Consider the following 17008-nt stretch of genomic DNA (forward strand, 5'->3'; position numbering starts at 1 on the left):
AGCTTCTGGCTCATCAACCCTCTGCATCATTCCCCTGCCAGCCGGACATGATTTCTTCCCTACAAGTGCAGCCTTTTGGTTCTGGGCCAGAATCCTGGCTCCCAACCTCTTGTGTGCCCTCCTTTCTCACCTAGTCTTCCAGGGCTAGAGAACAAGTCCTGGGCTAATGCACAGAAGACGGCTAGTTCCTGGGGTCATTGTATCAATAATCCCAGGGTTACTACCCTCTTCTGACTCATCTCTGGGGAGTAGGCCTTCAAACCCTGGGAAGTCTTGTCTTATAAGGACCGCATATGGGAGTTCTGGAACCACCCCCACTGTCACCCTTGTGGTATTATTCTCCTGGACCTCAATTTGTACAGGGATGGTTGGATAATTGACAGCACCATGTACACAGGTTATTCTGGTGTGCTACAGCTGGATCCATCCCACTAGTTTCCTTGAGACCAGTGAGACGGCACTTCCGGAGTCTGCTAATGCAATGGTCTATGTCATTCATCCTAACTGGCCACATGTATCTGTGGGGCCATCGCCACTCCCACAAGGTTTATCAAGCCCCGAAGATCTTCATGATCTCATAGATTGCACTTCATGGGTTCCTCCACATTAGGGCACTGGGCAGCTATATGCCCTACTTCCCCACAAGCATAACATCTATATCCTGCTCAAAGGAAAACCCTGCACAACACCTTCAGAAGACCAGCCTGGGAGCTTAAATTCGTAACTTTTAGACAATCATGAACTTAGACTCTGGTTTTATGGCTCAGTACAACAATCTATAACCCACTAATCCAGTGGCTCTCAACCCTTCCAGACTATAGTACCCCTTTCAGGAGTTTTATTAGTCTTGCGGACACCCAATTTTCATTTACTGAAAAACTATTTGCTTACAATATCAGAAATAAAAATGTAAGTCTCACAGTGCACCATTACTGAAAAACTGATGACTTTAAATATTGTACTTGCATGTCAGTGTATAGAGACATATAAACAAGACATGTGAAATTTTAGTTTGTGCTGACTTCGCTAGTGCATTTGATGTAGCCTGTTATAAAACTACACATGTATCTAGATAAGTTGATGTACCCCGGGGGTACATGTACCCCTGGTTGAGAACCACTGACCCTCCCTGTGCCCTACAACTGTAGGGGTGTAACAATCTCTGTTCAACTTTGTGTTTAGCTGTGGCACTCCAAGTACCATTCCCAGACCCGAAGAAGAGTTCTGTGTAAGGTCTAAAGCTTCTCTCAGCAACAGAGGTTCGTCCAATAAAAGATGTTACCTCTCCCACCTTTTCTCTCATTTCATGGGACTGACACTACAAACTGTTGTCAAGCTGTTGAAAATCTGCCCTTTTCGCTTTGATGTCTGCTCAACTCTCTGCAAACACCATAAATGCAGCTCTAAAACACTTGATTTATAGAGCCTTGCCTGGGAACTATTTTTAATCCTGTTCCTATCCCACCCTGCAATACCTACTCCTACATTTTTTTTCTTGCATTTTTATCCTGCTCCCACCCACAAAAACTTTAGATCCCGCAACAGATTCCCCGGTGCTACTAAAAAACAAAGGTCGGTTAGTAAATTTTATATATAAACTGAATTCAGGCACAATTTTTACCAGTAAAAATAAAACGGCGTAATAAATAAATAGTTTCCCTGTTAGGCTCATCTTGATAAACTGAGAGATTTTGTTTTCCCACAAGTACTGCAGTCTGGGTTTTTTTGGTCCACCCAATCCGTACCACCACAAAGGAAGTTTTACCTGTTCCCGCTAATATGGCAGCCAGTCCTATGGGACCTGCGGGATTCCAGTCCTGTGTTGCTCTATGCCAGGGGTGGGCAAACTTTCTGGCCCAAGGGCCACAATGGGGAATAGAAATTGTATGGCGAGCTATGAATTGTCACAAAGTTGGGGTGTGGGCTCTGGGGTGTGGCTGGGGATGAGTGTAGGAGGGTGCTTTGGGCTAGGACTGAGGGGTTCAGAGGGTGGGATGCGGGAAGGGGTGCAGGTTCTGGCTGGAGGTGCAGGCTCTGGAGTGGGGCTGGGAATGAGGTTTGGGGTGCAGTTGGGTATTCCAGGCTGGGATTGAGGGGTTAGGAGAGCGGGGGGGGGGAGAGAATCAGGACAGGGCGTTGAGGCATAGGAAGAGGCTCAGGGGATGCAGCGCTTTACCTCTAGCGGCTCCCGGGAGCAGTGGCATGTCCATTCTCCGGCTGTTATGCGGCGGTGTGGCCAGGCAGGTCTGCATGGTGCCCCATCCGCAGGCACTGCCCCTGCAGCTCACATTGGGGCGTGTAGGAGCCGGAGCGGAGCCATGCGGTAGCTTCCGACCCTGTGCCCCATCTGGAGCACCAGAACTAGGCCGAGCCGCGTGGTCTGGCCTATGCCCCAGTGTCCCGGCCGGAGTGGGGGCCAGCTTAAAACCACTGAGCCGTAGTTTGCCCACCCCTGCTCTATGCACTTATGATAACAGTTGATGGGTGATTCTTAAATTCAAAATTAAATTACTTTATCAAAATTTTCACAGCTAAAGTCACGTGAACATAGATTTTTTTGATTTTTCTTTTTTGTTTATATGTAACTATGAAATGCCTGCATGCGGTTATGATCACCAGTAGTATTGAACAAAATTATTGGTTGCAGTTGGATTTTAGGATGAAATCTGAACAGCTGTGTCCCCATAGTTCTCCAACCTGGGGTGCCTTAACACTGCTTTGCTGTGAGAATAACAACTTAGTCTGCTCTCTCAACCTCCAGCATGTAAAGGATTCCCAGCTGTACTTTGAGTGCTGTGGCCAGCCACTCTTGAATTACACCAGCAAATTCCCAGTCCCAGACTTTCCCCCTGTAATGTCTATCTTGTACTGCCCAGCCCTCTCCTGGACAACACAAGCTCATAAAGTCTGTCATTTTCTTAATAGAAAATGATATGCACAAATCCTGTTATCCCAAATGGAGTTTCGCAAACACTTCAGTCCAAGAATACTGGTTTAGATAAAACAATTAAACAAGTTTAACTACAGAAAATAGAATTGGTGATTACAAGTAATGAGGTATAAAAGTCAGAATTAGCTGCATTTTACCTTTTATTTCTTTGTAACCAACATCTAACTTAACAAGCTAAGTGATTTCAAAGCAAAAGTCTCTCACCACATGTTTTAGCAGACTTACCGGATGAATTCCTTTCTGCCAGGATCCCTCCAGAATCCAGTATACCTTCAGGTGTTGCCTGAGTGCCGTGAGTAGAAATGAAGGGAGAGTTCTTTTGGTGTCTGTTCCCTTATAGTTTTTTCTTTGAAAATCATTTCCAGCTGAGGTTCTGGAGACAGCAAGGGTGGGGGTGGGGGATGGGAACCTCCACTGTTTCTTTGCCAAAATGTAGGTTTCTCGCTCACACCCTTTTTCCTGCCAAAGAATGACTGCTTAACAGGTGATAATCCATTTGATTTTGTTTACACCTACCTGAGGCATTTGTTTGCCTTTTGTCTCTGAGGAACTGGTTTGTGCCTGTTGGAACGTCTCAGCAATGTAACTTTACAGTGTTGCCCTGCTATCAGGACGATCAGCAAATTTGAGTTTTTCAAATTATACCTCACAAGGCATCCTTAGTACAAAATTTCAGTCTTGTAACACGGATGACTTAAGTTTAGACACCAAATGAGTCACATGGAGCAGGGCACCGCTAGATTTTAAATATGGGTGCAAAAAGGCAATGTCAAAGCCAGAAAGGAAGGACCACTGTCATTTAGGGCAAGTCTACACTTAAAATACTACATTGGGTGATGTAGTGCTTAAGTGAATATGCTCCTGTGCTATTGGGGGAGAGCTCCTTAATCAATCCTCCTGCCCCCTGAGGTGGTAGGTTTGTTGGCAGACTGACACAGGTCTGTAGTACAGAATTGGCCTTAGCCTGATCTCTTGCATAACAGGCTGGAGAACCTCTCAGTGGTTTTGAGCCCAGTAACCAGTGATTGGCTAGATTGAATCTCTTAGAACTTGTGTATAAGTGTGTGCGCGCGTTTACTTAATTGAAGATCCTGTTAATATCAGTATGGGCACAGTAACCTTTGCATCTATTTTGGATGGTTAAATTATAGCCTAGATCAGTTGATACTCAGACCTCAGTGGTTCAGGAGCCAAATTAGCATTACTTACACAAAAGAGCCACGGTCGTGTGAATTCATTGTTTCATTTACACTATTACTATTTTATCACATTGGTTAATAATTAAATCAGTGTTTTAATATCGTGCTGCAGAGAGTTGCAGGAGACACATTAAAGAGCTGCTTGTGAGCCTCAGTCTGAGTATCACTGGCCTAGGTCCTTCCCTACGCTCTAACTCCACAAATGTAGCCTGGATGCTGTTTCTTTGCTTGGACTACTTAGGGCATGTGTATACTCGGGAAAGTTTAGTGCTCTTCAGGGAGTCACACAACTTGGCAGTTCTTTACCCTATCCTGAAGTCAGCTGTGAATGTCTGCTTTAGCTGCTGGGTGAAGGATAAGGTGGGGGTTGCTGGTGGAGTTGAATAGGTTGAGTGAGCGGCACCAACATCTGCAGTTGTTGCTTAATCTGTATAAATGAGTTTGCAGATGAGGTGCAGCCCTCCAGCTTTGGACAGCCAAACTGAACACCACATGGATGCATGCCTCTCCTCCATTCAGTGTGTGTTCCCCCAGGTTTCCTACAGCGACTTATTGGTGCACTGGGTTTATTTTTGCACTATTGTAGCTGTACTAGTGGAAACCATTTGTTTAGACATGGTGCATCAGTGTAAAAGGCTTGTACCCATGCAGCTTACCGTGGCTTGAGTCACTAGTTGCACTGGTGCTGCACATGTACATGGGGGGGGGGGGGAAGGGAGTTTGTTCCAGTGCAGTTACAGCAATGCCCTGAGCCATACTCTGCTGTTACTTGGATGCATTTCCTTGGGGAAAAGTCTGGAAGCCAAATGCTACATGGCTTTTCAGCTTGTCTTAATGTCTCTTTTCAGGCTGGAGTGGGTAATAGGTGCTCATCTGGCTACCTATAGGGATGGAAATAGTTTTGTGGTGTTGAGACTGGAAGAGTCTGGGGACATACTGAATTCTTGCTGAGAGGTGGGAGGCTGTTTTAAGGTGCTTTGTGCACTAAAGATCTGTTAAATGCACTGACTCTAGCACTCAGCCACCTCTTCTGGCTGGCTTTTGTGACTGCTTCCTTGTGCTGGGTTTTGGAATGATTTTGTATACTTGGGGTAAATAGAAGGCCGGCCTAAGGCCTTATCTTCATTCACAGTTCTACTGGTTAGACTACAGGGGTGATTCTAAACCAATTTAGTTAAACTGGTGCAAAGCACTGTAGGGACTCTTAATCTGATTTAAACTTATTTATATTGACTTAGCTTCAGGATCTACTTAAACTAACTCAATACAGGCCTGGTTGAAATCGGATTAAGTGTCTACACCCTGCTCTGTGCTGGCGTGAGTAAATCTGTTTAAAACCACCACTGTCATCAAACGGATGCAGCACTGATTATAGATGAGGCTTAAGGCCTGAGGAGGGGGGAGTGCATTTCAAGCCAGCTCTTTCCCATTTGCTGCTGGGCCTCAATTTCAGTGAGGGGGACTTCCAGATACAAGCAGAGTCTGGAGGTCTAACTCAATGCAGGGGGCTGCAATGGCAGCCCGGCATCTGGCTTAACCATCCCATTGAACAGCTTTGCTAATGGGCTAGAACAGGCTCCTCTTCTGAGAGGGGTTTAGGAGGGACAGGTCTTCTGGGGGAAACATCCAGACACCTGTCGCTGAGTGTATCCTGTAACTTGTAGATCTTTTTATAATTTGCATATTTTTTGGGCGGCTCTCCCCAGGAGTGTTGCTGATAGCTCCTAGGCTGCATAGTGTACTTTGGGGGGAAAGGGGGGGAGAGCGCAGAGGTAACTGCCATTTTAAGTACAACCATAAACGTTTCTCCCCCATCCCCCTTCTCCATGGAAAGCTTCCACTCTTCTCTCTGAACCTAGAGCGGGAATTCTGGCAGAGCTGTAAGTGTGAAGGGATCAGTCTCCAGTAGCTAGCATCCCTATTCCTCTAGTGCAGCCTGTGCTCTCAAATCTGTTAGCTCCCGGAGCCGCCTGCTAGCCTGGGCGACTGGCCTGCTTCGTCCTGATAACTCAGTTGCTGTGGCTGAGCAACATCCCTGCATGGCTGCAGGCAGGAAGTTCGCCATACCACTGGAAACTGGCCCTTCCACATACCCCGCGGTCTCTTCCGTTAAACCCTCTCCATCTCCATCTACAGTAATGCCACAGTAGGCAACTTGATGTGTTTAATTCCCAATCCCACTTTCCCAGTAAAAGTCTGGCTCCTTCCTTCCCAAAAATCTTTTGCTTCTTCCTTGCAAGTCTAAAATGAGGGGTGGGGGAGGAAGGGAAAGGGGGAGTGAGGCAATACAGAGTCTACTGTCCAAGCTTGACTGGCTATCAGTGGATGCTGTGATCAGGGTGAGAGCAGTGTCTGGGAAGTTCAGGGTAACTCCTCCCTAGAGTGCAGAGCACTTCTTACATGGCAGCTGGCTCAGTGCCACAGTCCACGTGCTCCCTTTCTGTCTTCTGGCTCTCTATTGTCTGCAGTAACCATGCTCCCTTTGCGTTGAGAAGCGGTGTGGCAGGCAGTTCTGCTGACACCACGTATTTCCTCTGGGGGCCTTGGTCATGCTGCAGCTGATCTTGGGATCACAGGGAGCTGCTGATACACACCCAGGCGGCATCTTCCCCTCCCTGTTTACAGCAGGGTAACACCTGTTAGCGGTCTCTGTAAAATCATAGTGGAGAGACAGCACTGTAGTGCTTAATGTCCCTGCCTGTTAAACTTGCAGTGTTACTAGTAGCACATAGGAGCCCCTGTCATGGACCAGGGCCCCACTGCGCTGGGCACTGTACAAACCTAGAACAGAGTCCCTGTCCCTAAGAGCTGATATAGTGTTGTCACCTAGCTGTGGCAGTTGTCTCCACTAGGACTACACAGCGAGATGGCTAATGGGAATTAATTATCCTGCTGTAAACACACCTTTTTATGGCAGTGAAGACAGCCACAGATGCAGATGAACAGGCTGTAGGCTGTTCCCAAGTTGGTGATGACCCCTGAGAGGAGATGCAAGTGAAAGTGGAGCAATGTGGGGAAACTGGGGTGCAGGTGAGTCAGCGGCCTGGAGAACACTGGTGAGGCAGAAGCTGGCCTAGATCCTAATGGTGGAAGGTTTAATTGAGTGGGAGACTTTCAGTGAGCCCCTGGCTTGTCCTAAAGGGGTAAAATGTAAACACTTCCTACGTGTCAATGCCAAAGCTGATCTGGGAGGGGGACACCAATATCCATATTTTGCAGAGGGGTAATTGTGGCAGGGTCTCCTGACTCCCAATTCTTGAACTGCAGTGCTTCCCCCACCCTTATCACCACACTGACCAGAGGGCAAGAATGTGAACCTAATCTGGGCCACAGCCACAGGTGTTGCTTAGCAGTGGGAGTTGCAATGAGGCACACCTGGTTACCTTGATCACCTACTTGTCAGTCCCATTGTACTCCCAGGGTAGTGCCCTTAAACAAGCAAATGCCTTGGGGCCCTTTTTGTCAAGATCTTAACATCTGCCTTTGGGCTCGCAGCAGGAAATGCTCCTTAAACAGTGATAACGCTTCTGCTGGTGGGCGTGTTGCAGAGGAAACAGCACAAATTCCTAGGGCACTAGTGATGCTGGGGCTTCCTGCATGACACTTTTTTTCTAATGGAGAACTGGATTTGTTCAAATACTTGAGCTTTCAAGTCTATTTTAATGCTAAAACCAAGCAGACTTGGTGTGTTGCTGTCCTCTGAGCCTGTCTGCTACCTTGTACTGAAGGAAGTGATTTATTTTCTTCCCCTGCTTTGTAAGGGTGGTTCAAGTTTCTGCTTGTCTTTTATTCCCAGTGTCTTTAGTGTCTGAACTAAAATAACTTTCTCCTCCTGTAACTAATGCGTGAGGATGCTTAGCGTGTGTGTCTCAATGAAACCTGTTAAGGGATATGATGGATTCTGTCCCTTGAAACCAGACGTCTTAATAATAAAAAAGCCTCTGATTCAACCATGCGAATGAGCTCAATTTAGTGAACACTGGGAGAGATACAGTTACACAAAGGCTCAGACTAGATGATCCATTTTAGCCTTGAGACCTGTGAAGACAGACACGGTTCCCCTCATAGTGCCTTTATACCTCCCAACATTTAAGAATTTTTCAGACTGGGCCATCTTAATTAACTAAAAACCCCAAAGCCCCATACTCTTATACATCAAGGAAACAAGAGGGCACAAATCCATCTGGTCATATCTTCTATGGATCACATCTTAATATAGCTAAAGTGGCTCTTAATTTCACTGTTTTTAAAGAACGTCAAGATCTTTGGATGAAAGGCGAAATGTAGTTGAGATGCGAGGCGCTGGTGCTGAAGAACTGCTCTAGAATTTGATGACCCTGGTACTTGCATGGTTTAGTTTAACGCAGTGAAAACAAGCGGGAAGGGAAGAATTGCTCTAGATGAACCACTTCTCAGGAAACACTTAAGATGTCAAGCCTGGGAAATCCAAAAGACTGCAGCAGTTTGAAAAAGCAACACACTGGAGAGGGAGGGAAGTTCGAGGAAACAAGACTGGCAAACAGGACCTCACTGAAGTGACTGAAGAGGTTAGGCCTGCCTAGTTCAGGGTGGCAGGATTAATAGGGCTTGGGGTAGGATGTCTTTTTTTTAATTTTTTTTAAATGGTCTTGCTCTGAAGTTCCTGCTATTAAAATGAACAGTTGGTATGTTTCTTCACTGGATGCTGCTGTTCCCTGTGTCCAGAATGGAAGAAGTATAGATGTCCAAGCCCAGTTGGACATGTGATAAGCATGGTTGATATATAGGATGTGGTGGCCTAGGGACTGAGTGATAGAATTGTGGAATCCCACTCCAGAGGAGATAAAGGCATGAGGCCAGAAGGATCTGCTCTAGGAATTACACTGCTCTACAGCCAAAATGCTTCTGAAATAAATGTAGTCAAACTTTACTAATTCTGGGTCACTGAGAACGAAAATGATGCTTAAAATTGTTGATTGGCTCTAGTTTTCAAGATATGCTATTGGGTCAGTATATATGACCCTTGACTTGGGAATGGTGGAGGATAAGTGAGTTATAAAGGGAAGGGATCTCAATTTAAACCAGAAATGACTAAAATACATCTTTGACTGGATCTATGAATAAATCTATGACTGGGTTTGGACAGTACTTGCTTTTTAGGCAAAATAATGAATGGTGCAATCTGAAGCTGCTATTGGGTCATACATGAATTGCATCATGTTATTCCTAGAAGTCATGGATGATGCAATCATAACGAAGCTTACATGACTCTGCGGAACAAATTGCCCTATATCAGCTCTAGAAATCATACGGTGTCGGGCTCTTATTTGTCAGTGTTTGATTTTTCAAAGGGACACATTTCTGTTTAGCCAAAGTGAGCAGAGGCCTCGTACTTGTGTGAACAGTGCAGATAACTTCTGCTATGTTTGTGGTGAAGTGACTTTTGCATCACAGAAGCACAGTATAACCACTATGGTTAAGAAAGCCTATCACCTTTATTTTGGCTGCAAAATTGGAGATCAGGACAAGAGGTGGGCCCCACACATATGCAACGCTTGTGCAACAAATCTTCGCCAGTGGTTGAACAGGAAAAGGAAATCTCTGCCTTTTGCAGTGCCAATGATTTGGAGAGAGCCAACAGATCATACCAGCAATTGTTACTTCTGCATGGTGCCTCCAGTTGGGAAAGGGGTGTCAAAGAAAAAGTGGACTGTGCATTATCCAAACATTCCATCAGCTATATGCCCAGTACCCCACGGAGAAGGACTGCCAGTTCCTGATGCACCAGAATCATTCTCACTTGAGTCAGAAGAGGATGAAACTTCTGGTCCTGAACCATCAATGTCACAGGACCCACATTTTCTCCCATCCTCCTCCTCTGAACCATACCTCATAACACAAGGTGAACTGAATGACCTTGTCAGGGATTTGGAACTACCCAAGAGTAAGGCAGAGCTGTTGGGCTCCAGACTACAGCAGTGGAATCTCCTGGCAGGTGATGTTAGGGTTTCCATGTTCTGTGACCGTCAAAAGGATCTTGTCCCATTCTTCTTCATGGAAGGTGATCTTGTAGCCTGCAACAACATCGATGGTGTGATGGCAGCCCTCAACATCGTTCACGATCCAGATGAGTGGAGACTGTTCATTGATTCATCGAAGACAAGTCTTAAAGCTGTTTTAATGCATAATGGCAATGTTTTGCCATCAATTCCAGTTGGTCATGCAGTCCATATGAAGGAAACCTATGACAACATGAAACAACTTTTGAGGTGCATAAACTATGACCAACATCAGTGACAGCTTTGTGATGATTTGAAGGTTGTTGCTCTCTTGCTTGGTCTGCAGACTGGATACACAAAGTACTGCTGTTTTCTCTGCGAATGGGATAGTCGTGCAAGAGATTCCCACTACATCAAGAAAGATTGGCCACTCCGACAGTCCTTGGAGCCTGGGAGGAAGTGTTCAGCATCCACCACTTGTTGAATCAAGGAAGATTTTGTTACCACCCTTACACATCAAGCTGGGTCTGATGAAGAACTTTGTCAAGGCCATTGACAAAACACAAGCAGCTTTCAAGTACCTCCGTGGAAAATTTCCAAGGTTAAGTGAAGCGAAGATAAAGGAAGGTGTCTTTGTTGGTCCTCAGATTAACGCTATCAGGGCAAATGGAGCCCATCAATGCTTGCAGACTATTGCTGGACAGTCTCTGAGAGTTTCTATTGTATGCGGTTTCCAGGGTAATCCTTGTGCTTGGGCGCATTTCCTCAATAAGCCATTAACATTGTTTGGCCTTTTTACTGTTGTACCTGAAAGGCTGCTTGTGGGTGTTTTCATCCTACATGTTTCAGTAACACATACGTAGCCAAACTTCATACGATAGCACATACAATCCAACAAGATATTCATGTCTAGCAGATAAGACTTTTAGAATACTTCAAAGCATACTTTGTACAAAACGTATCCTAATTACAGGACCATGGGGACTATTGGAGTGCCAGGGTGTCTCAGGTTCCTTCTGGTCTTGGAATCTATGAATGAATGAAAAGGGATAGGGTGCAGCTGGCCTTGCCACTGTAGTACTGGCAGCTGACTCTCACGTGATTATTAGAGACCCCAGGTGGGTAAGAGCGGTTGGACCATCTTCTGTTGGTGAGACGAGCTTACACAGCTCTTCAGTAAACTCCAAAGCTTGTTTCTCACCCATAGAAGTTGGTCCAATAAAAGATGTTACCTCACCCACCTTGTGTCTCAACATCCTGGGACTCACATGGCTACAACAACTTGGTTAGTGGCTAAACACTCTCATGTAGCATTGTACAAGTTTGAGGATTCAGATTTTAAAAAGTGGTTGAATTCCTCTTCTGCCATTATCTTTAGCAAGTTAATGAGTTTGCTTTGCGCACATAGACCCCATGTGATCCTAAGATCGAATGGTCTGGGGGAAACTCAATAGTAGGGGCAGCTCCTTGTATGAGCAGGGGATAAAACTTCAACTGGTTCTGACATGCATGAAAAATCGAACTAAAATCATGGAAAAGCCGAATGGCATTGGCTTTGGTTCCATGCTCCACAATCTAAAACAAGTTGAATGCTGTGTTTCAGAATGGGAGTTGGGCATGTTATCACTGGCAGCTCCCAGACTTGGAAATGGGATGTTGACAAATTTATTGTCAAATTGCTTTGTCAGAAGTCTTGTGTATAGACTTTCTGCTCTAGTTTAATACTTAGAAGTGTCTTGAAATGGGGAATTTCAGGTCTATAGTGGGGGAGATGTTTCAGCTTTAACACCTGCCCACACTTTTGAATGCAACTTTGTAAGGAAAAGGAAGCTTTTTGGGTTGCGCTGCTTACAAAGGACCCTGTACAAATTGCCACATTCAGTCTGTTTCTATGACTATCGTGGGACAAGATGATGACCACTTTGCTTTGGCTGCTCTGAAGGGTTTGTCTTGTTCCTGGTTGGCATTACTGCTGTTGTATAGTTCTCAGCCACAATCATTCCCTTCAGAATCTAGAGACTGAATTTAAGGCCTTCTTCCCACCTGAATTTCTCTGGAGCTGCGTCTCCATGGCTGCCACATCCACAGCTCATGCCCAGGTGGCTACATACAGCATGATTTGTTTTGCTGAGCTGCGCAGGTCTCCTGGAAGTTTCCCATCCCACCCAGGATGTGCCAAGCTGAAGTTATCCTTCTACTGTGGTAGCTAGATAAAATGGGGGAAGGATTAGCCAGGATACCTTACTATATACTCCAATTGCTGTGTCTGCGTTACACAGCACCTGTAACCTTCACGGTTTTAACATAAATGCACTGAGGAATTCTGCCTCTTGACATCTTTATTTGGTGACTCTTCCTCAGTGTCCTTTCCCATCAGGGGCACTTTTCTAGATAAACTAGGAACTGAGTGTTCTGGATGGGTACTTCCCAAGCCATCGGATTCATGCCAGATACTGAGTTGATTGTGGCAGACGAGCTGTTCCTTCATCCAATTCAGCCACCCACGCCGGGCTGGCTATGCAGCAGAGCCAAACAGAATAATGCACAGGCTGGAAAATAGTTGTAATGGACGTGCCACTGCTGTTGGGTAGTTCTCACCACTCCTTTCTCCTTAATCTTGGCACTGCCTTCCTGTCGTCTCCCCAAAGGGGGGAAGTTATGCTGCTCAGTGGAGGAGCTCCTGTTATAGGACAAGGTGTGATGCTGAGAAGTTGAGGCTTGGTGCCTTTTCAGTTGGTGCAGGCTTAGCATGTGTTAAATGGGTAGGCAACCTATGGCATGTGTGCTGAAGGTGGCACGCGAGCTGATTTTCAGTGGCACTCACACTGCCCGGGTCCTGGCCACCGGTCTGGGGGGCTCTGCATTTTAATTTAATTTAAAATGAAGTTTCATAAACACTTTAAAAACCTTATTTACTTTACATACAACAATAGTTTAGTGATATATTATAGACTTATAGAAAGAGACCTTCTAAAAACATTAAAATGTATTAGTGGCACGCGAAACCTTAAATGGGAGTGAATAAATGAAGACTCGGCACACCACTTCTGAAAGGTTGCTGACCCCTGGTGTAGACTCTAGACTCTTCAGGCATGTTAACACCTGCTTCTAGCTAACATGTTCTAATGTTCACCTGTAAATCCTGCTGTGGATGGGCTCCAAAGGGCATGCTGAGGTATGCATAGGAAGCTTTGGAGCCTTTACTGGGCTAAGTAGCAGAATGGCTGCTTGTGGGGTTGGCTGTGTAGCAGGTTGGGGTTGGTTGTGGAGTGGCCCATAGTAGATCCAGGCACAGGAGCGTTTAGGCTGTCTGCCTGTTCCCATGGAAACCTGCCTGGGGCACTTGGCTTGCTATGTGGATGCAGTCAATGGAGATGGCTGAGATTAGAATCTTGCAGCCGACTGTAACTATGCAAAGAGCATGGCTCTTAAATACTTTGTTAGGCAGAAGGGTCTGGCCAGGTGCCCCATTGCAGTGTGGTGGTGTTGAGAGCTGGGTTTTCAGCTCTCACACGAAAGATGCAGGATTCCTTAGCTAAAAGGGCTTAGCATCTGCTTAGACTGGAAACCTGTAGAGTTTGAGAGTTTATCTATTAGCTGTATTGTGGGAAATCTGTTTGCATAAATCTGGGAGTATGGTTTGGCTAACATGTTCCTGCTTGTTTTCCCTGATAACCCCCATTACATTAAACAGCTTCGTACCATAAACATTCCAATAAGCAGGTCAACGCTGTTCATAACCCACTATAGGTGCTTAGATGCTGTGATGATGGGTGCTGTGGAAAACAGTGGCATAGTGTAGACACAAATTTTTTTTGTGCCTCTGCAGTTTTGAAAATGGGCATATCCATGCATCTCAATTGCCGATAATGCTTTGTACTCATGCTAAATGTTGTGGAAACTTACTAGTATAATTATGTTGCTGTAACCTGTTTTGTACATGCAGAATGTATATGATGTATATTCTGGTGAGGTTTGCCAAACGTATTGTGCACTAAATAGATGTCTCTGGTCTACTAATATCTGGAATGTTTCTGCAGAGATAGGTGTGTAAGGGCTGTGGAATTTAATGTGCTGTAAGGAAGGGGAATATAAATATGAGCAACAGTGAGGATATAACAGCTGCAAGACTGTTTCCCAGATTGGTAATGTAGTCAGCTTTCTGTGCTGTGCTGGTTATCTGACATCAGCTCGATAAAGGAACTGAGCCCTTAATACAGAAGCACCTCAATGTTCCATGAGCCCAAACTCCAGGCAGAACCAAAAGTACCAGCTTGCCAGTTCCTCATGAGTAACCCTATAACCTCTCCATTTTAATGGCTGCTCCCCCACGGGGAGGTGGAGACTCATGGGGGGTCATCTTGCTCGCTGGGGGCAAATTCTGCTGAGTTCTGGGCATTTGAAAGGAGGCTGGCCTGCCTCTACCAGTCACATTGTGCTTCCCCCGTTGTCTTCTGCTCAGGTGCTGTGGGCACAGAGACTGTGCCCTCTGACATGACAGTTGGGAGACTTTTTGGGGAAGGGAAATGGCTCCATCTCCAAGTACTCTGGCTGTAAGATGTCTAGGATCCCTGTGGCTGGTGTTTGGCGAGGATGGAGGCCCCTAATGTTGCGGCGCTTTTGGGCTGGAGGAACCTAACTAGTGGGGGGAGGGGGAGGAGTGCCTAGTGACTGTTCTGCTCATGGAGCATGAGCAGCTGCAGAAGATTTTCCGTGTATGATTCAGAGATCCCACCAGACAGCCCGTACATCCCACATCCATGCCTGCAGTGGCCATTGAGAGATGGTGCTAAGTTTTGGTATCTTTAGCGTTACCATATTTCCACAAGCAAAAAAGAGGACACTGGCGGGGGTGTGTGTAGAGGAGGCACCGCGCCCCGCCCCATCCACTCCCTCCCACTTCCCACCCCCTGATTGCCCCCCTCAGAAGCCCCCCCGTTCCTTGTCCCCTGACTGCCCCCTCCTGGGACCACTGCCACTAACTGCCCCATAGGACCCCACCCCCTATCTAAGCCGCCCTGCTTCTTGTCCCAACTGCCCTCTCCTGAGAACGCCCTACGACCCTACCTGTCCCCTGACTGCCCCGACCCTTATCCACACCCCCACCCCCAGACAGACCCCCGGGGACTCCCATGCTCTATCCAACTGCTCCCCGCCCCCTGACAGGATCCCCAGAACTCCTGATCCATCCAACCCCCTCTACCTGCCTTCCTCGACCCCTCTCCACACCCCTGCATCCCTGACAGCCCCCCCACAAACTTCTGACCTATCCAACCCCCCCTCCCTGTCCCCTGACCAGGGCTGGCTTTAAAGAGCCCAGGAATTGGGCTGCACTCTGGCCGGAGCTCCGGCTGGGGTTGCGGGGCTTGGGGTTGGGCCGGCGCGCTTGGCCAGAACCAGGGCCCTGTGCTGCTGGCGCCGGCACTGGGCCGGGGCGGGCCCGGAGCTGGACCTCTCCTCCTCACGCCCCCCAACTTACCTGCTGCTGCCTCCCACTTGCCCCTGCTTCTTTTCAGACTTCCCACGAAGATCTGATTCGCAGGGGAGGGGGAGGAATTAATCGCAGGGGTGGGTGGAGCATTCAGGGGAGTGGCGGAGGGGGAAGACAGCTGCGGGGCCGGACAGCGTGGTAAGGCTGCAGGGGATACGGGGAGCCGGGAAGGGGCTTTGGGTGCCCAGCGGCGCTTGGCTGCTGCTTTTCTGTCTATAAATAGCTGACCGGGGGGAATCCCGGACACTTTTAGATTTTTAAAAATGCCCCCCGGATGGCTATTTATAGACGGAAAAGCCGGACATGTCGGGGAAAGCCCTAGGTATCTTAGCCCCAGTCTACTGTACAGACGTGTGTTGGTATATAACTAGGTCACTCAAGGGTGTGGATTTTCAGGGGTGACTGACAGTTGTATCAACCGAACTCCCAGTGTAGACAGCGTTCTGTTGACAGGAGGGCTTCTCTCCCCTCAACATAGCTACCACCTTTCAGGGAGGAGGATTAACTACACCAGGAGTGGCACCCCTAGGATTAGCTACATATCTGCTGCCGCTTCCTGAGTACGTGACGCTTTCTTCTGCTCCCCTTACCTTGCAGTGGTGGACTGCCCTGTGTGCAAACACCAGTGTTACCTCAAGGACATCGTGGAGAACTACTTCCTGAGAGACAGCGGGGCGGAGGCAGCCACAGACAGCAAGGATGCCAACCAGGTAGGAGTGCAACCTTCTACCCCTTCCTCCCCAGAAGGGCTCTGACTGACCCCCTCAACAGAACACAGTTCTGCTCCCCACCCTCTTATTCCCAACTTGCCATGCAGACCAGGCTGTGGTGGGGGTAGCTTGCAGTCCCTCTGGCCATAGATCAGCTCAGTTCTCCTGGTAAAAGGAAGCCGTGCAGAGCACCTGGCCCTTCCTTTCCTGACACCGTGCTCCACGCTGCTCCTGGCTGCCGGGGTCGGAAGGGGCTGTCTCATTGGGGATGTTGAGGTATCTCCAGTGTATGCCCTGCCCAAGGCAGGCAGTGCACTCGTCGGTGCTTTGTCAGGCCCCTTTTGGAGGTGGCAATTTGTTACAGTAGCACCTATAGACTGCTGTGCTGGGAGCTGTGCAGACACAGTAAAGATACAAGCTCGGCCCTCAGCATTTAATTATAAATAGACCAGACGGGTAGGGAGGGGACAGGATGGGAGACTTTTGGTGTGTCACAGCAGGACTTGGCTGTGAGCAGAGCCCTTGGTCCTGGGCCTTGATTCTTTGACACTCACTCCCTCTGAGATGACCCATGATCACTGTTACCTGTCTAGCTGCCCCTGGATCCCCTCTCTGAGAGCACCCCCTCGGGCATCCAGCCTCAGGATTGATCTCCCTGACTTCCCCACTCCTAGATGGTC

The 17008-nt window shown here is 47.4% G+C and overlaps 1 protein-coding gene across 1 annotated transcript in view; it reads left to right on the forward strand.

Moving 5' to 3' along the window:
- Nucleotides 1-17008, forward strand: part of TRIM28 (tripartite motif containing 28) — a 60512-nt gene that overhangs the window by 17037 nt on the left and 26467 nt on the right. Inside the window, exon 2 of the mRNA XM_054009787.1 lies at nucleotides 16216-16328. Within this exon, the coding sequence (XP_053865762.1) occupies nucleotides 16216-16328 (113 nt within the window). The remainder of the gene's footprint in view (nucleotides 1-16215; nucleotides 16329-17008) is intronic.

This window comes from Malaclemys terrapin, chromosome 20 (assembly GCF_027887155.1).
Source record: "Malaclemys terrapin pileata isolate rMalTer1 chromosome 20, rMalTer1.hap1, whole genome shotgun sequence".
Classification (NCBI taxonomy): Eukaryota; Metazoa; Chordata; order Testudines; family Emydidae; genus Malaclemys; species Malaclemys terrapin.